Source organism: Euphorbia lathyris, chromosome 2 (assembly GCF_963576675.1).
Source record: "Euphorbia lathyris chromosome 2, ddEupLath1.1, whole genome shotgun sequence".
Classification (NCBI taxonomy): Eukaryota; Viridiplantae; Streptophyta; class Magnoliopsida; order Malpighiales; family Euphorbiaceae; genus Euphorbia; species Euphorbia lathyris.
The window spans coordinates 20,995,464-21,017,016 of NC_088911.1; the positions used below are offsets into that span (position 1 = coordinate 20,995,464).

Here is a 21,553-nt window from a genome sequence, read left to right on the forward strand (position 1 = left end):
TCTATTTCTGTCGGATTTCTTCAATTGAAGCTATCAGTTTAGAAAAAAAAAAACACAAATAAAAAAGAAAACATGGATAAGATATCGAGAGGTATAGAACCTGGGTAACAACAGAAATGAATCTGAAAGATGAAACTATAACAACTATTGTTTAATAAAAATAAAATAACAAAATAATCGAGAACAAAATAACTACAACATATGAAAAAAATCGAATATTTACCTTCAGAAATATAATACTATCTATCGTGATCAATGAATATAATGGTGGAATACTAGCTATCATGCTTTATATAGAAGTTTATTTGTGACTTTTGGATTTCCTTTGCTTTGTGTTTTTTCATCTTCCCGTAACTCTTGCTTTCTTTTATTATTTTAATTAATAGGCTAGTAATTATTTAATATATTATAAATATAAATTTGTTATTTTTATTTAATTAAATATTTATTTTTAATTAATTAAATATTTTCTTCTCATTTCGCTCTGCTTCCGTAATTATATAGGTATTAACAAAAAAAAAATCTGATACTAAATTAAAAATTTAGAAATAAGAAAGAATAGGAGGAGATTAGAAGTGAGGGTTTTTATTATTAGGACTTTTTATTTGGATTCAAGAATTTTTATATGTTTTCTTTAACGTTGGTTGAAAATGTTTTCTTTAATTAATTTTGTAGACAATAAAAAAAACCAGGATCATCCCGACAGATTAACCCAACTTTTGTTACGTTATGCATTTTGAAAAACCCAATTAAATTGCAGACTTGTCCCGACCGGTCTGGGTCTGACAACACTACTTATTTCTTACCATGGCAAGCTATTTGATATATTAATAACCCCCGGGTGGATTGCTTAATATCGCCTCCATTTTATTTATCACCGCTTCCATTTGAACTTTTTTGTCCTCATAATTTTAATCAAAAACTAAAAATTCTTTTTCTAAAATCACAAACCCGAATAATAATAATTGAAATTATAAAAATAATTAATTCATGACAATCCGAGAACTCCGGAAATGGATGAGTACGAGTCGTAAATATTAAAATTTACGTTTTTTTATTAAAGAAATCATGAAAATAATATATATTTTTTGTGACAATTTTTGCATTTTTCGTCACAAAAATTGGACGATTTTGCATTTTCGTCACAAAAAATTTACAATTTTTCATATATATATATATATTTTTTTTTTATGTCTAGGCATATGAATCTCCCGCCTGACCTATGGGCAGATGGAGGCTGGAGATTCATCCGTCCAGGCATAAAACAGGCAGATTCTCTAAAAAAAAATCAGTTTTGAAATTTTGAAAAGGACGAAAATGTTCAAATAGGGGCGGTGATAAATAATTTGGGACAGTAAATAGCAACATCCTCTACTTTGTTATTGTTTTATTATTACAGTAAAACCTCGATAAATACATATCCTCGTGACCGAATAAATTATTCATTTATCGATAAATCAATATTTATTATTTTATAGATAATTTTTCATTATAAAATGCATACATTGTATGTGGTAAATGTATCGTCAAAAGAGGTCTTTCAAGCAATTGTCACCTTAAACAACTACTTGCTACAACATGAGCAAAATATAGCAAAAGTTTTGTTTGCACTACAAAAAGTCAAGGATGGTGTTCATTTTGGTTTAGGTGGGAAAAAAAACAATCAACTATAGATGCATTTTTTCAGAAGAAATGACTTCTAGTTGATTGATTGAAAGGTTTTGGTATATATATATATTGTATGTAATTCAATAATTATTAATTTATATTTTCATTGGGCTCTTAAGGATTTAAATATTTTTATTACTTAATGCATTTAGCGAGGTTATTACTTTAGTCCATTGACCCAAGTCGGGACCGAAAGAATTTATTATATAAACGATGTTATTACTTTATCGAACATTTATTTATCGAGGTTTAACTTGTATAACTCTAAAAAGTGGCAAGCTATTTGAGATATTAATATATTTTTCTACTTTGTCATAGTTTTATTATTATAACTCTAAAAAATCAGCATAGGATCATCAGTTTTGATTATTATATATTATACAGTCTTATTTTAAAGGGTTAATTATAAATAACTACCATGTGGTTTCGCCGATTTGCGATGTGGTACCTGTGGTTTTTTTTTCGCAAACAGGTACCCGTGGTTGACACCGTTACCAAAATTGCGGAAACGGTAGAATTTCCGTCAAGGGTGATGACGTGGCCGAGGGTACTTTTGTCATTAAAAAAAATCGTCCATATAAAAAGACACCGTTCGCTTTAAAACCCATTAAACACCCTGACCTTTGATATTCTAAATCCCCTTCATCTTCTCCACAAAACCAGCAAACATTACGAACTTAAGCCCTAGTACAAACATGAATCACAACTCGTTTCTCACTTAAAATACTATGAACGAGTAATAGAGCATCAAGTCGAAGGATTTACACCGTAATTTCGTGTTAAAGGGCATGGTTGTTACTTCGTTTCTGCATCGCAAGTAGGGAAGTTGAGCGGGCTAACTTGGGTTGACGTGTCAGACAAGGTATGAAAATTCTTCCACCTTCAACTTATCGTTCTTGCTTTCATTGTTCGATTTAGGGTTTTCGTTTGTGTTGGATGATAAAGTTATCGTATTTATTGATTTGTTGAGCAGCCTTTTGTTTTTTTCCTCCCTTTTAGTTGTTTGCATGTCATGTATTGAATGTGTGTAAATTATTAGTATGATTACTGAATGTGTGTACATGTTATTTGTATCAGACTATGACAGATTTTATAACCCTGGTACTTCATTACGGAGGGAAATGGTCATCGTATGATGATTCTATGGAGTATATTGGAGGGGATGTGTCAGAGGTTGATGTGGATAAAGATTTGTTGTCGTTTTTTCAGCTTTTAGGGTATTATAGTGACTTGGGGTTTAGAGGTGGATGTCGCATATGGTATCATGTTATTGGTTTAACTGGTGAGGTCTCATATGAAGAGATAGTTGATGATAAGAACATAACCTTCATGTGTATAGCAAACAAGGATTATCCAGAATGGGATATATATTTTGAAGCCATTAGCCCACCACTTAATGTGGATATGATTGATGCGGCACCACAGGTTGTGGAAAGGGCTAATGAGGAAGGGGTTGGTGAAGAAGTGGCTGGTGAAGGGGATGATGAGGAATGGAATGAGATGATGCAGGGTAATGTAGGGGCTGATATAGGAGGGGCTGGTGAAGGGGATGATGAGGAATGGGCTGAGATGATGCAGGGTAATGTAGGGGCTGATATATGAGTTGCTGGTGAAAGGGATGATGAGGAATGGGCTGAGATGATGCAGGGTAATGTAGGGGCTGATATGATGCAGGACAATGGTTCTGTTAGTGATGCTGATGAAGATGAATACGTTAGTGGTGATATGTATATGGGGACAACAATGGATTTTGGAGAAGATGTTGAGGATGACGATGACAGTGATTATATGGAGGGTTCAGAGAATGATGTTGTTAGTCTAGGTGATGATGTTTCACTTGAATTTGAGGATTGCTCGTTGTTTGTTGATGAGCCACAATCTGTGCAACGAACTGATGAGTCACAACCTGCACCAATGAGTGAGCCATAACCTGCAAATGTGCCATAACCTCCACCTAGAACTGAGTCACAACCTGCACCAATGAATGAGCCACAACCTCCACCTAGCACTGAGGCACAACCTGCACCAATGAATGAGCCACAACCTCCACCTACAACTGAGTCACAACCTGCACCAACGAGTGAGCCACAATCTACAGCAGGAGAAGAGCTGGATGAAGAGCATCTAAGAGAATTTAATGAATCAGCTCCTGATTTGGACGATGAATTGGAAAGTCTTCATGGCTCAGACAATGAGAGGCCTGAGACAAATGCTCAATTCAGGGAGAACATGAATATTGAGTTAAGTCTTGGTATGAGGTTTGTTTCTGCTGACCAGTTCCGGAAAGCTTTAAGATCATGGGCTGTTATTAGAGGGTATTCATATTACTACAAGAAGAATTGCAAGGAATTTGTGGTAGTTGGATGTAAGTTCCCAGCTTGTGAATTTCACATAAGGGCATCTAAGGTTGGTGATAGCCTTACCTTTAGGATAAAATCATTTAAACCAATTCACAGTTGTCCGAGGGAGTACGATAACCACTTGATCACAAGCAAATCCATTGCTGAGAAGTACCTAGAAGATTTTAGGGATGATGAAGAATGGAAAGTTTAGGTTGTTCAGAGGAAGATTAAAAGAGACCTGGGTTTCAATGTGACCATGGCCAAGTGTTACAGAGCAAAGAAGATTGCAAGTGATATTATCTAGGGTGAGGTCAAAGAACAATATCGTCGTCTATACGATTATGCAAAGACAATCAAAACATCCAACCCAGACAGCAAGGTGGTACTGAGGACAGACTTGACACTAGTTCAAGATGAGAATACCGACTCACATGATATCAGAAGCACGCCTAGAGAGGTAGTGGTGTTCAAGTACATATACTACAGGCTGACTGTACAAAAGCAAGGGTACTTCGCAGGCCTTAGACCATTGATTTGCTTGGATGGTTGCCACTTAAAGAGTTGTATGGGAGGCCACATACTATCTGCAATTGCAAGGGATGGGAATGAAAACATGTTCCCTCTTGCAATTGCAGTGGTTGACTCAGAATGCAAGGAATCACGGTCGTGGTTTTTACAAGCATTACAAGATGATTTTGGGACTGTGATAGAAACTGGATGGGTGTTTATGTCTGATCAGCAAAAGGTTAGTTCACTTGATTCTGTTATTTATGTTTGTGGTTGATGCATTTGTAGGTTTGTGGTTAATGCTAGTGGGTTTTTATAGTTGTTTGTGGTTAATGCTAGTGGTTTTTTTTATAGTTGTTTGTGGTTAATGCTAGTGGTTTTTTTTATAGTTGTTTGTGGTTAATGCCATTGGGTTTTTATAGTTGTTTGTGGTTAATGCTAGTGGTTTTTTTTTTATAGTTGTTTGTGGTTAATGCTAGTGGTTTTTTATAGTTGTTTGTGGTTAATGCTAGTGGGTTTTTATAGTTGTTTGTGGTTAATGCATTTGTAGGGACTTGTTGAAGCATTCAAAGAGCTTATGCCAAATGTGGAGCATAGGTTCTGCCTCAAACATATGCATGAAAACATGAAAATGCGCTTCAAAGGGGTAGAGTACAAAGATATGCTATGGGAGGCTGCTAGGGCTGGCACAGTTAAGCTGTGGGAATATCACATGAAGAAGCTGAAGGACTTTGATGAGAATGCGTATAACTGGGTGATGGGACATGATCCGAAAACGTGGGCTAGGTGCCATTTCAGCACAAGAACCAAGTCTGATATCCTTCAAAACAACATGGCTGAATCATTCAATGCATTTATCAAAGCAGCTAGGTGTTTGCCAATAGTCTCATGTTTGGAAACCATCAGGAAAGCATGTATGAAGAGACATTACATCAAATTGTGTGGAATGCTGAAATATAAGGGGGACATTTGTCCAAAGTATCAAGAGCACTTAGAGAAACTGAAAGTTGCAAGTAGGAATTGCTTCTGCACTGCTGCTGGGGATAAACTGTATGAGGTGACCACTTTTGATAGGACAATTGCTGTTGAACTGAATCTTCGTACATGTACTTGTAGAAGATGGGAATTGTCTGGTGTTCCATGCCAGCATGCTATTGCTACCATTTACATGCACAGGGAGCAACCAGAAAAATATGTTGACAAATATTTCTTGAAGTCAACATATATAGCAGTGTATAGTTATCCATTCAGGCCAGTTCCATCAAACGAAGAATGGGATAGGACCAATTACCTTGATATCCATCCATGGATAGTGCAAAAACCCCTTGGCAGGCCTAGAAAGAGAAGAATTATAGGGGTTAATGAGCCAAGAAATCCATTTAAGGTGTCTAGAGCTGGAGGTGTTGTTAAGTGTGGTAAATGTAACCAAGTTGGGCACAATGCTAGAGGTTGTAAAGCGGGTGTAACTGGTGAGAGTCCATGGCAGAGAAGGATGCGAAGAGAGAATGCTAGAAGAACTGGAGCACATATAATTGTTGTATTCTGATTTCTTATGTTTCCCAATTAATTTTGTTTACTTATATGCATTGCCTGTTACAGTTGAGTCCAGATAGGAGTGGCAGACAGAGGATAGCACAGGGTGGAAGTGCTAGTCAACCAACCCCACATCAGCAGGTGGATTCAAATGCAGGAGCAAGAACTGCACAAAGTCAACCAACATCAAGCAGAGGCAGGGGCAGGGGACGAGGTACAAGTAGGGGTCGTGGTAGAGGAAGGCCAAACCATGTCCAAGTTGGTACTACATCAGTGCCTACATATCAATTTAGACCACCAAGAAGTAATGATTCTGAACAGGTAGGGACAAGCAGGAGTATGCGCTCTAGGAGGACATCATGCCTAGAAGGAATGGCAACAAGATTGGGTGCGGGGGCACCCGTTAATGACAAGTGACATGTTTTTTGTGTCATGTTTTTGATCTTGTCAACTTTGGACATGTTTTTTGTGATTATCAAAGTTGGACATGTTTTTGTGTCATGTATATGGCTAATAGGTTTTTGTGTCCTTCAAACTTTGGACATGTTTTTTTGTGATTATCAAAGTTGGACATGTTTTTGTGTCATGTATATGACTAATAGGTTTTTGTGTCCTTCAAACTTTGGACATGTTTTTGTGTCATGTAAATGTCTACTAGGTTTATGTGTCCTTCAATGTTGGACATGTTTTTGTGTATTTTGGACAAGATCTTTATGTATTTATCAGGTACATGAATGACAAAATGGTTTACACATATTATTGACTTTTGATAGGATCACATCTGTGGCAGTTTTTTATGATTACATCTATGGCAAATACAATCCACAAAATGCTTCACAATTACCACAAACTGATCAGTGGCAATTAACCCAAAATGACCATCTGGTAATGAACACAAAATGACCATCTGTTAATGAACACAAAACAATTACACATGACTTTATCATATTGAAACAACAATTACACAAGAATTATAACCCAAAATGATCAAAATCAAGTGACAATTAACACACGATGAATACAAAAAACCCCATTTTCATTCATTCAATCAACAATTACATCAAGGCATCAAGCCAATTTTTGCTAACTCATCCTTTTCCCTAACATTTGTCAAACTAAACCACAACAAAGCAACAAAACACAATATCACAACTACTACCCAACCCTTTGTGAAGTGGTATTTTGAGTTCTTGTACTGGTCCAAAATGCCTTGCAGGTAGACCATTTCTGCATTTTTGCAAGCATTAAGCTCCTCCAACTCCCTATTCTTCTCTGATAATTTTCTAATTTCGTATTGCAGTTCAACCTCACGACCATGGCATTGCTCGATTTCATCTTCGTATTTGTTGATTGTTAGTTTCATCTCTTTCACAACGTCTCTTCCTCTAGCACATACAGGTGGATCAATCCAGTCGAAAAAACGTCACGCATCTTTACTATGGTATCTAGAACAACCTATGTACCTCCGACCCATGTTAATCGAAGACAAAGCCGTTCTTGTCCGAGCTCTATGCCCGCAAAAACAGTGAACTCCATTCTAGTGCGTGTTTGGTGCGTTTAAGCTCGACGAAGAAGATGATGAGCTCATTGCGATGAAGAATTACCTTGTTTTCCTGAACTTCTGAGGGTCGCTTTTTCTTCTTGCGAACGAAAACGAAGAATTATATCTGCGATTGACGATTTAGGTTTTAGAATTTTGGGGATTTCCTGGATTTGGGAATTAGGTTTCGAATGGATTTTGGGGATTTCCTGGATTTGGGAGTTTTAAAGCGAACGATGTCTTTTTATATGGACGATTTTTTTAATGACAAAAGTACCCTCGGCCACGTCATCACCCTTGATGGCAATTCTACCGTTTCCACGATTTTGGTAACGGTGTCAACCACGGGTACCTGTTTGCAAAAAAAAAAAAAAACCACATGCACCACATCGCAAATCGGCGAAACCACAAGGTAGTTATTTGTAATTAACCCTATTTTAAAAAATACATTTAGTACCTTCCTTTTTTTTTAAGTGAATAGCAAAACCCTTTTTTATCTTTTTTTTTTTAATCTACTATCTGGTCTTTCAGTTTAAAATTTTGTTAGTCAAATATTAAATTTTATACAAAATTAGTTTACTATTTATTAGAAATTATTTTTATCCTCAATTTTTTTTTTAGTGTTTCATAATGTTTAATAAATTTATTATTTTGTATAAAACTTAACTTTGAGACTGGTTAGTTGATTTTTTTTTTCCAAAAAAAAAATTGAGACTGGTGCATTTTTTAAAAGAAGGCCTAATACACAAATAACCTCCTGAACTTGTTCAAATGTTGCAACTGTCCCCTCCAACTTTCAATTGTAACAACTTACCCCTAAAACTTGTCCAATTGTAAAACACAACCCCAAATTGGGAATTTTTTTACCCCGTACTTGAAGCAACCGTAAAAACGTTTTCCCGGATTCGTATCACGCCAAAGATTTGATTATCACACTCCACGAGCGTTGCAGCTTTTGTATTTCACGTGTTTCTTTAATTGCAGTCCATGTCAGCAATTTGGGGTTATGTTTTACAATTGGACAAGTTTGAAGGGTTATGTTTTACATTTGGACAGTTTGACGGGTAAGTTGTTACAATTAAAAGTTCGGAGGGACAGTTGCAACATTTGGACAAATTCAGGGGATTATTTGTATATTAGACCTTAAAAAAACTCACTAGTATATTAGAAACTCATCACGCAATAAATTATTTACCCTCTTAAAAATGAGACTTCTTCGTTAGAATATAATTTGTAAAATATCAATTTAAAATGATGCATACTTTTCAAATGCATTACTGTTTAGTAAAATTCTGTATATTATCCAATAATCTATAGTTATTTTATGTTTTCAAGAATAATCTTAAGACCATCTCCAACTCATTTCATCATTTTTGCTACATCAAACCGTATTTACAGTGTTTTTGTTTCAACTCATTTCCTCATTTTCTCTCTCCAAACATAAGATTTCTTTTAAATAATAATATTATATAATAAAATATACAATAACTATATTTACATATAAAAAAGTAAACAAAAAAAGAAAATAATAATATTATATAACAAAATATACAATAACTATATTTATATATAAAAAAATAAGAATATAATAATAAAATATTATTTGATGTTGCATCAAAAAAGATGTAACATCAAATTTGATGGAAAAAACCGTATTAATCAAAATAAAAATACGATTTGATGATGGATTGAAGAGCCAACCACCGTCAAATCTCCTTCCCAACGTCAATTTGATGTTGGGTTGGAGATGGTCTAAGAAAATTAATACTATGAAACTACCGCTACCAGCATATAATCCTTGAGCATACAATTCAGATTTTTTTTTTTTTTGTTGTGATTGATTTTAAGAGGATAGTTTCGAACCCACAAACTCAAGACACTGAGATGTTATGAGATATTATAAATACGAAAAGATGATTTCAGAAATATTTTACTCCATCCTTTATAAAAAAAATAAAAAGTTTTATTCCAAGCATCTTAATAAGCTAAAAGGCCCATTTCAACAATATATTTATGTCATACAAATAACATAAAATGTTTCAACTAAATACAATGACATTAGAATCACCATATATTTATATATTTATTTCAACCAAAATTTCTTCAAAATAAATGTTAAGCATGTGTTTTTATTTTGGCAGTCAATCGACTGTCTTTCTATTAGTGGCTACCCCTTGCAAATGCACATGGGTTGATGCAACCTTAAAAGTATCATAGGAAATTCCACAAAGATCAAAATTGAAAGTTTAATAAATGAACTTGATAAGATACAAGAACCTAGAGCCACTAGAATTCTGTATCATATGACAAGGGCACCATGAAGATATAAGAGAAGACCTGAAGGTTCATCCAGCAGAACTGAATGATGCAATTGCATCCATTTCCTCATGTAGAACAAGTGCCTCCACGAAAACTTCCAGGCTCTCTCCCTGCATCACATCATTTATTGAATGATGAGTAATGCCAACACGATGATCAGTGACTCGACCTTGAGGGAAGTTGTAGGTCCGGATGCGTTCAGATCTGTCTCCGCTACCAATCTGTTCAAAATGGCAACCATCAAATCATGTTGGAAAATAACGAAACACCAATTTCGTTCATTATCTTGTGATCATGTGCACCTGCTCTGATCTTAGTTTTGATCGACTCGAATGAAGTCTTAACCTTTCTATTTCATAAAGCTTTGCACATAGCACCTTAAGGGCCTTGGATTTGTTCTGCATAAGATTTCACATCAATATAAGAAGAGTTTATTGGAAAAGAAAGAGAGAATTATAAACAACTTGGAAGGATCACACACAAACCATGTTTAGACCATCAAAATAACAAAATCTAGACAGAAAAGCAATAAATCATGGTGAGTACTGGTTGAAAAATAGCTGTTACTTCTCTGATGGTTAAAATACAGAATCAAGTAGTGGGTTAATAACAGACTCTATTCTGCTGTATCCAATCAGCAATGGAAGTCACAAGTAAACTAGGGAAAGTATAAATTTGCAAGTTTAAGTAAAGACCGTATCTAATGTATGAAAACAAAAGGCCGACTCTATCTGAGAATAAAAAGCTCAAACTGCAAAACAGTAGAAGTTGTTTAGAATCTCTCACCATATGCTGGGATCGTTCATCTTGTATGGAAACAGTTATCCCGCTTGGTAGATGAGTTATTCTAACAGCGCTATTAGTGGTATTTGCATGCTGTCCACCTGAACCTCCTGATCGATAAGTGTCAATTCTCAAATCTTCATTTCTCAACTGAAGATCTACCTGCAGATCCCAAATATAAAACAAATGAAAAACTGGCAATTTCAGTAATTAGAGAAGGAGCTTAAAAGGCAATAAATTACAACAATACTTCTAATAACGATAATGTTAAAAAAGAGAGTCGAAACGAGCTACACAAATGATAAATAACTAAATACAATTCTGAAAAACCAGCTTCTCATATTTCTTAATAACATAAAATAGAAAAAACATATGGAGATTCAACCTCATCAGCTTGAGGGAGGATTGCAACAGATATAGCACTAGTGTGAACACGTCCAGACTTCTCTGTCACAGGAACACGCTGCCAACGAGAAGCTGTTGGTAAATTGTACTAGAAGCAGTACACTTTTTATTTAAAAGGTGAAAATGATACCTGAACTCTGTGAATCCCACTCTCGAATTTGAGTTTTCCAAAAACACCAACTCCTGAAATTGCAGCACTGGCTTCCTGCCAAGTAGAATTAGAAGTTAGAGAGATGTAAGACACGAGTGATGGAAAAATACTTGTCTGATAGACCACCAGAAAATGTATACAAGATATTTGACTAACAAAAATTTTCTACCTTGTATCCTTTCATATCAGATGCTGCTATATCGATCACTTCAAAATTCCAACCTTTATTTTGTGCGTATCTCTCGTACCTGTTGTAACCTGACAATGTCATCCCTCTAAAAAACACAACTTTCTAAGAGAAATCGTGAAAAGATGTACTGCATAGAAACTTGCATGACTTACATTTTGAATATATCCATTGCGAACAACGAAGCCTCTTCGCCTCCAGTTCCTGATAAAATAATTGTCAAATTCAAACCACCCAAATTCCTTCAGAACTCTTAGATAAATTTTCATCAAAATCATCTGTACAGAATGAAAACTTCACTTTAACATCATCTCAAAAGACCAAAAAATATTACCAGCTCTCACTTCCAAAATACAATCTCTTTCATCAGCATCATCCTTAGGAAGCAATGACTTCAGTAATGAATTCTGAAGTCTTTTCTCTTCTTCAATGGCCTGACTTAGTTCCTCATTTGCCATATCAAGCATGTCTTTATCTTCTGAAGATTCAGCTATCAGTGACCTCAAACCAGCTATCTCCTACATAGCCAGTCACAAAGCAAACCTCATTCAGTTTCCCTTCCTCCACATCAATAGCAAGAAGCATTCAGAGCAAGTAGATGTACTTAGTTGCCAAATTTGCAAGATAAAAACCAACTGGCATTTTCTCACACATAAGAAAAATTGCAGACACGCTTGATCTATTACAGTATGCAATATCTGATAACGCTTGGATAACATGATAAATACACATAATTTAATCAACAATATCAGACAAAAGCAGGTCCTTTAAGCTCTTGCACGACTAAACGAAACGAAACATTGACAAACAATAACAGGATAGATCAGCAATTTAAACTTTGTAATCATGGATATCAAATATATTAACCGCGAGCTTAAAACACTAAAGAAGATGTACACATAAAAAATGTTCTGCACTTGTATTTAACCATGGTAAAAATATTTAAGACGGTCTTGGATTAAATACCTTCTGTTTAGATCTCAACTCAATTATAAGGTCCATATCGTCCCTGAGTTTCCGCAGCTCCTTATTAGCCCTTGCATATTCGGCAGGTGAGGCTTCTGGCTATCTTCAACAACACCAAAATACGGAAGAACCGAAGAAAGACATAACACTCAATTACTATGCTATAAATTAACAAAATAAATGAGGTGTCAAACACAAACAAAAACCACAAAAATTTAACAATGAAAATAGACTATAATTACCAATACATATTTAGCTTTAGAACAATATATTGAACGGTAACAAAACCATAAAGTTGTAATTACCTGGTTCATGAAATTTTGGAGACAAGCGTGCCGATGCTCGATAGCTGATAACCTTTGTTCCATAATTCTAATAAGGTCGGGGGACAGTTGCGACTGCATTTCTAAAATCAGAAGGGGAAGAAAAAATACATTAAGCAATTGATTAAATGAAACTTAATATCCGCTTCTACATTTTAAAACCAAAATGTTTATGCATGAGGTAGCAAACTGCTTAAAAATGAATCACCATCTCTTTGATGTACCTACAATTTTACAAAGAGGATATCTTTTTAAGGGTTATGTCCATATAATATTTCTGTTCAATTAAATTCAACAAAATAGACAATTACAGCTTTCATTGAAAGTAATTTGAAGTAGCTGGTGATTTGCTTATTGTTGCATTCAAGAAAAAAAAACCCAGATAAGCATATTAAAACCGGCCGCAATTTATATAATTAAATTAGTTAAGTGAAAATTAATAAGCAAATGCCACGCATTGAAAGAAATATGCATCATCACAAGCTAGGGTTTTAGAAGGAACTATCAAGTATCAACAACAGACTAAACCCCCTCATAAAGAACAGTGATCTAGTAATAAGAAAGAATTTAACATATAAATTAATTTAATTTAAAACTTACTTAAATTGAAATTGAAAGGGATGAGAAAAAGAACGAACCAGTTGAGTAAGAGCGATATAGGAGAGAAACATAGGGAATGGCGGATTGAAGAAATGATTTAGGATTGCAAGAAGTCGCAGGGACAAGTTGAAGGTGATTAACAGAACGAGCTAAAGAGATGCTCCACTTCACCCATCTATCAATTCTCATTTCAGTAACAATGGAATTCGCAGAGAAGCAGGAAGTGGCGGAGGAACTGTTAGACTTTGCAGCGTTGCTTTCTTTGCTGCTATTTCTTTCATGCCCCTAGTTTTTATTTATAAATAATTTAACATTTTTATAGTTTGGTTATATTTAAAAAAAAAATAATTTTACATTTTTAATTTTAATCCTACATGTAATTATAGGAACTAAATTGGATTCGGATTGAAAAATATAAATTCAGATTTATTTAATTAAATTATTAAGATAAATATGGATATAATTAAGAGTAACAGTGTTCAGGGTCCGAGCCAGCTCAGGACTGGGGTCATAACATCCCACTACCGGCTCGTTTTTGGGTACTAGTCCATTTGTTCCCTGTAGCTTTTTTTTTTTAATATATATCGATTTTATGTTTTGGTGTTTTAAAGAAGATGAGATGATTAATGATGTATACTCTTATTTGACGAATATTGAACATCATTATTCAACTTAATTATTGTATAAGCGAGGTTTTATTTATAGTATTAATAATGAATCTATCATTAAGAAATATAATCATATCTTTTTTTTTGGTAGAAAAGGAAAGGAAAGCAAAGCAAAACAAGCAACTACATCGGGATTAGCATAGGAAAGCTAACCCCAATCCTAACCCCAATCATATCTAATCAAGAGTGAGATTTATAATTGATATGTTTATCATTATTTATTTATTATTATTATTATTATTATTAGGGAAAATTACAAAATTGGGTAAAATGGGAGACCCATTTACATATTTAGACAATTTTTCCAATCCATTACCTATCTAGACTATATTTTGTAACTTTCCTAAAATACCCCAATCTTTCATTTTCCCCTTCCCCTTCATCTTCCAAATCCACGATTTCTCTTCCCCTACCAGACCCGTTAACGATTCAATCTCGGTTTTGCCAGTATCGGCTCGATACCCATTTCGCTCCTATACGCAGCAGGTTGCACATCAGTATCAGCAAAAACAGCAGATAATTTTTCAGGCGGGATTAGTGGATCCGAAACAGAGAAAAGGAACAATACCAGGAACAACATACTTCCTTGGAGTCTATTCCGTAAGGCTCGAACTTGTAGAAAGCTTCTAGTTTGAAAATGAAAGAAAGTAGAAAGCGGAGCAGTTGCAGTAATGCTTTCACCATTGTTATGATCTGAATGTTACATCACACTTTGCATATTGTGCAATATGCGAAGCATATTGCGAATTTGCGAAGTAAAATCATATCGCATATTGTGCAATATGCGAAGCATATTGCGAATTTGCGAAGTAAAATCATTCTGCTAATTAGCATATTACGAATTTGCGAAGTAAAATCGATTTTGCTAATTAGCATATTGCGAATTTGCGAAGTAAAAGTCATATATGCGAAGTCAGACGGAATGGAAAATGAAAAAGACTAAAAATTTTCTAAGTGTCATATATACATGAAGGGTATTATTGGAAAGTTACAAAATATAGTCTAGATAGGTAATTGATTGAAAAAATGGTCTAAATATGTAAATGGATCTCCCATTTTACCCAATTTTGTAATTTTCCCTTATTATTATTATTAGAAATGTTAACTAAATAATTTTTACTCAAGCAAGCGAATTTAGTTTAGTAATAACTTATTTCCCTCCCCTTCCTTATTAACCTTCTCAAAAAAAAAAAAAAAAAAAAAGCTAGAGCAGCAATAGCAGTTAACCGGGAAGGGAAGAATCCAGAAATGCTAGGCGATGAGGCCAAGATGTTGCTAGGCTTCCCTCCCAATTCCCATCCCACTTCCGATGAGGTATCTTCCCTCCACTTATAACTTTTCTTCTTTTTATTATTCCAGCTGTACCCTATTCTATTGTATGCTTATTGGTTTTATACGCTTAATATCCGTTTTTCTTAATAATCATCAGCTGAATTATGAACTATTTATTAATTTGAATCTTCCGTTCGGTGAGGAATGGGTTGGACTCTGTCTTTTTTTTTTCAATTTTGCTTCCTTTTAATCATGTGGGGAGATTATTGGGTAGATTTAAGCTGTAAGTTATAAGATTGTTGACCTGTGAATTCGTTTCTTCAACTCGTTTTTATTTAGGCATATTTACTTTGGATCAGCTTGAACCATTTGAAAAATTGTTATTCAGTTGAATTAACTATCAAATATTATGGTAGGTTAAAGCTGCTTACAAGAAGAAGGTGTGGCAATCTCATCCTGATCTCTTTCCTAGCCACGAAAAGCATTGCGCTGAGTCCAGGTTCAAGTTGGTAAGCATTGCTACTCCTTTTGAACAATTTCAGAGTCTGCTGTATTCCAAGTTAAAGTTTTACATTTGTAGTTAAGTTACTTTTGGGTAAATTAACAACACGATATTAATGATATTTCACCTTTGTTATATAATTTACAAACATTTGTTTTCAGCTTTCTTTTGAATTACACTCTTGATTTACATCCATTGATCCCTTGTAATTTATCTTTAGTTGTAGTTTAACTAAAAGAAACTTTGCATATGCATATGCTTAAGTTGAATGGGATAGGGTAGGTCTAGAATCCTATTTAGTTTAATTTTCCTTATTAGAATTGGAATTGAAAACTCTCTTTGAAGTGAATCATATTAGGAAAATGATATACTTTTAGGCCTAAGTGCGAGTGTTTGCTTATTTTTTTGTGCTGAGAGTTTTTTTGGGTATGCATATGTGTGAGCTTTGGATGAAATCGGGTCTCATAAGATTTGAGAGTTAGGGACTCAGATAAAAGATATAATTTCCTTACTGTTGTACCAACTTGCCGATTACTAATGAATCATGTCCTCTTCCTTGCCCATGGATATAAAAATTAATCAAATCACATAAATTTCTTATTCTTGTAATTGTATGTCAAATTTTCTATTGGGCATGTAAAACTTGTTATAATCAACAGTTCAACACCGACCAAATTCCTAACATCTACCGTAATTTTATAGCAGCGGTATTTTATACGCTTGATTCTGCATGTACCCACAATTTGTCATTGGTTTCAAATAAAGAAACCTAAGAGTGTAGTGTGTGAACCACCATTACAATGTCAAAGCTTCTAAAGTACAGGTTGCCATAGTTACTTTGACTTGTTACCCTTAATACAATGGATTACTCTCTCTGTTTTAGCAGCAAATTATTATGTATATTTTTCGACAAAGCACTGTATTACTTCTATGGATTTGATAGGAATCCTCATTACTTTCATTTACTGCAGATTTCGGAAGCTTACACTTATCTGCTGTCCGGTAATTTCTCTTTTCTTTTTATGTGACAATATTGATCATGCTTACAACCAAAAACCCATGGTTTGCGAACTCCCAAATGGACTTGGAACCAGGTGGACAAAATGTTTTTGGGGAGTGCAACTATACATAACTTAAGAACTGGTGAAATTGTGCCCTCGATGTTTCCAACATAGAGCAATTTTGGGTCTAAACGGTGGAGTTAGCCTGACTGCTTTAAGTATAAAAATAAACCTATCCCATGTATGTTTTTTATTTAATTGTTTTTATTTAATCCTTGCCCAGGCCAAAATGAGGCTGGAAAAAAGAAGATTCATAGTCCATTTTTTGGGGGGTGCAATCAGCACCTGCATATGAAGATAAAGCAGCGGCCAGGGATGGAACTATTCCTTAACCACCCCTATAAGGGTAGTTCCTGACTATGGGGTGCATCAGCACTCCCGTGTCCCTCTGCTTCCGTCTCTGGGTTTATCACCAAAATTATTCCATGTATCATTATCTAGGCCAAAATTGCTCCAATGTGAAAATATTAAAGACAACATTTTACCGTTTCTTACATTAGAGGTATATTTGCACATCTCAAAAAAGTTAAGGGGCTAATCTGGACTTTATCATCTGTTAGTAGTTTTTATAACTAACTCAGACATGATGTTGTGGCTTTTCTGGATCAAAAATAAAATTACAAGCGTGCCAGCGGTTTATAGTACCCATGAACTTTGGATTGGGCCTAATTTGCCCACTTATCCATGATAACCCCTCTCACTAACTTGCCCACTAACTCCTTTGTGTAACTTTCAGAAGTTTTCAGTAGAAAAACGACCTTCTAACAGAAGGTTCCCATTTAATAAAGTTATTCATTAAGTATAAAATTTAAATAATTAAAAATTGATCTAAACACATGTTAAAGAGAGAGGTATCCCATGGTTTTGAGGATGATACATAGATAAACCCCAATCTAGGGGAGTCATACAACAACAAAGTTACAGTTGGGAAAGGGCTTCCATATGTCAAAAAGCTAGAGTCAGTTAATAAACTTCCCCCTTTATTCGTCTTCTTTGGTTCAGTTATCTTTGTCTTCTTTGTTCAGTTATCTTTGTTTTTGGTCTGTTTGTTTTGTACACTGGCTTATGAAGTTGCAAGTAATCTACTAGAAGCGCAGGCATTTTGATTTGAGTTTGTAAAGCATGGTATAAGCTTTGATCACCTTGTTCAGAAGATTATGAATTGGGTAATAATGTATAAATTAAACCAATGGCTTGTCAACTTTGCTTTTACTTTCTTTATGGCTCCTGAACTTCAACACTGGACATTATGATTCATGAATTTGGCATTTTATTAATATAATGACTCATTTTATTGTTGATCAAGATGAGCATGCTATCGTAGGCAACCCTCGATTGTAGATCTGATGATGGAAATAATATTCTAAGTAACTTTAGTTTTTGAACTTTTTGGTTTGGAGGTCATTCATGTGTTGCTTGGTAGAAAAAATGGATGTTTAGCGAGAAAAAGCTGCAAAAATGGTGATTTGGAAAATCGAAAACGGTGATTCAATTGGAAATGTGGCTCTAAATAACTTAAATTCTTAGACTTTTTCATTTTGAGGTGTTATGGAGCACTTTGACTTGTTCAATAGACAATTATATTGGTAAAATGCAAAGTTCATGAATTATAATATTCGGTTTTAAAAGATCAAAGTTGAGAGATCATGAACATAATTTACCCGTTTAATAACTATAAAACCAATGAGACTGAATTGACTTGCTATGTGATGATTACGACAGGAGCAAGAGGAAGAGGAGAAGATTCGGCTTCAGGTAATTGCATAATTTAGATCATCTTAAATTTCATTTTCTTTTGTTGTTATCGTGAAAATTCACATAAAATTCACTCTTGATTAGCAACTTATGCTTGGGTTGTAAGGAGGAGTGGCACACCAAGAACCCATGGTGGAAGAAGTAATCACGTTTTAATCAAAATCCCATTCCTTTTCATTATTCTAGGAACTATTGGATTAGGGGGGTTAAATGCCAGCAGGTAATTACCACAAGAGATTGTCAATTCTTGATAAGGTCTAAATTCATTCTTATCGTTTTTGAAGAGTGCAAATTTATCGGTAATTACGCAATAGTACAATTTTGCATTTTACATTTCCAAGTAAAATCAATTTATCTCTCTATCTACTGAAAAATTTGAAGATACTGGTTTAACCGTTATTTGACAGTCATGTCAAATCTTTCAAACAGATTTATCGATAAAGTGTGCGAAACTGTTTCGTGCATTTTTGCAGGTTGTTTATAACTGTCATGGAACCATCTTAGCTAAAAGCTCGAGCTGATAGTTAAAGGTCCACTTCATATTAATAGCTGACACACCCCCACACGCGAAAGCACACTTGGGCTTGAAGCGTGACAACACAGGCCCATATTACCATGTAACAAATGGGGCTGCCAGGAATCGAACCCAGGACCACTTGGTCACACTGGCTCTGATACCATGTCATGGAACCATCTTAGCTAAAAGCTCGAGCTAATAGTTAAAGGTCCACTTCATATTAATAGCTGACACACCCCCACACGCGAAAGCACACTTGGGCTTAAAGCGTGACAACACAGGCCCATATTGCCATGTCCTGCAAATAACTCAACAAATGGGACTGCCAGGAATCGAACCCAGGACCACTTGATCACACTGGCTCTGATACCATGTCATGGAACCATCTTAGCTAAAAGCTCGAGCTTATAGTTAAAGGTCCACTTCATATTAATAGCTGACAATAACTATGTATGATATAAGAAATATTTTAGGCAGTCTTTTTTTTAGGATTAATTTATATGTGGCAGACTTAATTGTTAATAACGGTAAACCGGTCTGTTCAAATTTTCCAGTTAGACAAAGTAAAATCGATCTTGCTTAGATACGCTAAGGATAAAATTTTACTAATGTAATTATGCACTTTGTAAAAAACGATAAAGGGAAAATTTGAATCTTATCCCTTATTAAAACTGTAACCCAGAGCATGTGGTTATGCGTCTTCCTTTCATTATTTTTCTTCTCAGGGCTTACAGAAAGCAGAAAGAAGCATATCCTTCGCACAATCCATTTCTGCCTTGATGCAACTCTCAATGCTTATGGTTCACCATGGCTAATAGGTACTGTAAATTGCTATAAACATGTTGAATATGGCAGCAAAGATTCTAATTATGAACTTCTGGAAATTGCTTGTAAATTGATGATAAATAAAGTATCTGTGTCAATATTTAGCTTGTTTTAGCATTATAGTTATTTTCTTAGCAGTAAGATAAGTATTGACATGATAATTAATTTCAGGTTTCATTTTGGATATAAGAAAATGCAGTTTTCTAATTCAGGTAGACTAAATATTGCAAATAGGGGTATACCTGATTCAGCAATATGAAAGCGTGTTTAAAAAATCCTGTTGTCAGTTCGCAGAACAATGAAGCCAGGCAGGCATGCTTACTGAAATGAAGAACAAAATTACGCACTATGAACCATAACTTGCCCATAAATTTTTTTAGGAGTATAAATATATCTTTAACATAAGTGTAATTTCTGTATTGATATTTCTACAAGTTCTGTATTACATGCACACATTTATATATACAACTAGCTTAGAAATCTATACTGTACAAAAGCCCTTCAGGAGTCTTGGGCATGCTTTACATGAATTACACTCTTCTTCAAGTTGAAGCATAGATATTAATCATGTCCAGCTTGGTAAATATATAGTTAACCCGATTTTCCGGTAATGATTTGGTAAACACATTTGTTAATTGCCCTTTGTTCTGAAATGTGGAGTTGTGATTGTGCCATCTTCTAACTTTCCCTGAGTAAAGTGGTAGTCAACTTTTATGCATTTTGTTCTTTCATTGAATACATGATTGTTGGCGATATAAATAGATGCTTCATTGTCACACCATAACTTCATAGGTTTCCTCTAAGCAAACTCAATCTCACCAAGAAGATGGCATACCAATACAAGTTCACACGTTTGTGTCATAGCATGTACTCGAATTTTGCACTGGATCTAAGATACTACATTTTGTTTTTTACTTTTCCAAGATACGATGTTGTCTTCGACAAATACACAATAACCCGTAATAGAATGCTTATTTGTAAGATCTCTTGCATAATCTGCATCTGTAAAACCTTCAACAATGTGATGACCATGATTTTGATATGGTATACCATGCCCCGGAGTCCCTTTTAGAAATTCATAAAGAGATCCCACTAGTTGACAAGAATTAAACGAGAAGGATCGCCTTTTGAAAACCTATCAATATGAGCGATCGTCTTTCCGTACTTGGAGGTGATGAGGACTTGAGAACTTGTGGAATGATGGTGGATGGAGCTTTTGCAGATGACAATGGCAGAATGTGAGAAGCTCGAATGATTCTCAAAGTGGAAGGAATTTTACAAATAATTCTCGATTCTCAATAATGAATTAATTCTAAAACTTAAAACTAGCTAACAATGGCTAAAATCTAAAATTACATGGGTTTCTAGATTAGTTAAAAACTAATTGTCTTTGGGGATGGAAACACAAGTCTTTAAATAGCAAAAGAAAACAAATCATAACTATGAAATTCAAATAAAATACAGCAGCTGAAATACCTATGGAGGTTACAAGTTTGAATTAGGGGAAGAATCAATCAATTTTGACTGATTCGGAGGGCCATCGAGCTGGCCTTTAGTAAAAGCCTGTGAGTTTGTTGTCTCCCAGCTCGACGAGCTGGAGGCTAATCTGGGCAAAATCCTCTTTAATGG

General features: G+C 34.8%; 2 protein-coding genes across 12 annotated transcripts; one reads left to right on the plus strand and one right to left on the minus strand.

Moving 5' to 3' along the window:
* Positions 1 to 9,575: 9,575 nt before the first annotated feature.
* LOC136217193 (peptide chain release factor 1, mitochondrial) lies at positions 9,576 to 13,597 on the minus strand. Its single transcript, XM_066003778.1, has 11 exons — positions 13,363 to 13,597; positions 12,707 to 12,807; positions 12,402 to 12,500; positions 11,770 to 11,953; positions 11,591 to 11,639; positions 11,418 to 11,496; positions 11,228 to 11,302; positions 11,078 to 11,155; positions 10,696 to 10,854; positions 10,212 to 10,307; positions 9,576 to 10,130 (listed from the first exon to the last, which is right to left on the minus strand). The coding sequence occupies exons 1-11, from the start codon at positions 13,511 to 13,513 to the stop codon at positions 9,936 to 9,938; spliced, it is 1,266 nt and encodes a 421-aa protein (XP_065859850.1). The 5' UTR covers positions 13,514 to 13,597; the 3' UTR covers positions 9,576 to 9,935.
* Positions 13,598 to 15,150: 1,553 nt separating this feature from the next.
* Positions 15,151 to 20,510, plus strand: LOC136217194 (uncharacterized). 11 transcript variants are annotated; one of them, XR_010683450.1, is made up of 8 exons: positions 15,151 to 15,306; positions 15,681 to 15,773; positions 16,738 to 16,768; positions 18,550 to 18,582; positions 18,667 to 18,802; positions 19,825 to 19,917; positions 20,096 to 20,136; positions 20,212 to 20,510. XR_010683450.1 is itself a non-coding variant. In XM_066003782.1 (7 exons), exons 1-6 carry the CDS (start codon positions 15,241 to 15,243, stop codon positions 19,877 to 19,879), a joined length of 414 nt encoding a protein of 137 aa, XP_065859854.1. In that variant the 5' UTR covers positions 15,151 to 15,240; the 3' UTR covers positions 19,880 to 19,917; positions 20,137 to 20,510. The 11 variants fall into 11 exon arrangements, 10 of the variants coding, with proteins under 10 accessions (XP_065859854.1, XP_065859855.1, XP_065859856.1 ...); XM_066003782.1 differs by lacking the exon at positions 20,096 to 20,136 and having other exon boundaries at positions 20,137 to 20,510; XM_066003783.1 differs by lacking the exon at positions 20,096 to 20,136 and having other exon boundaries at positions 20,159 to 20,510.
* Positions 20,511 to 21,553: the final 1,043 nt, after the last annotated feature.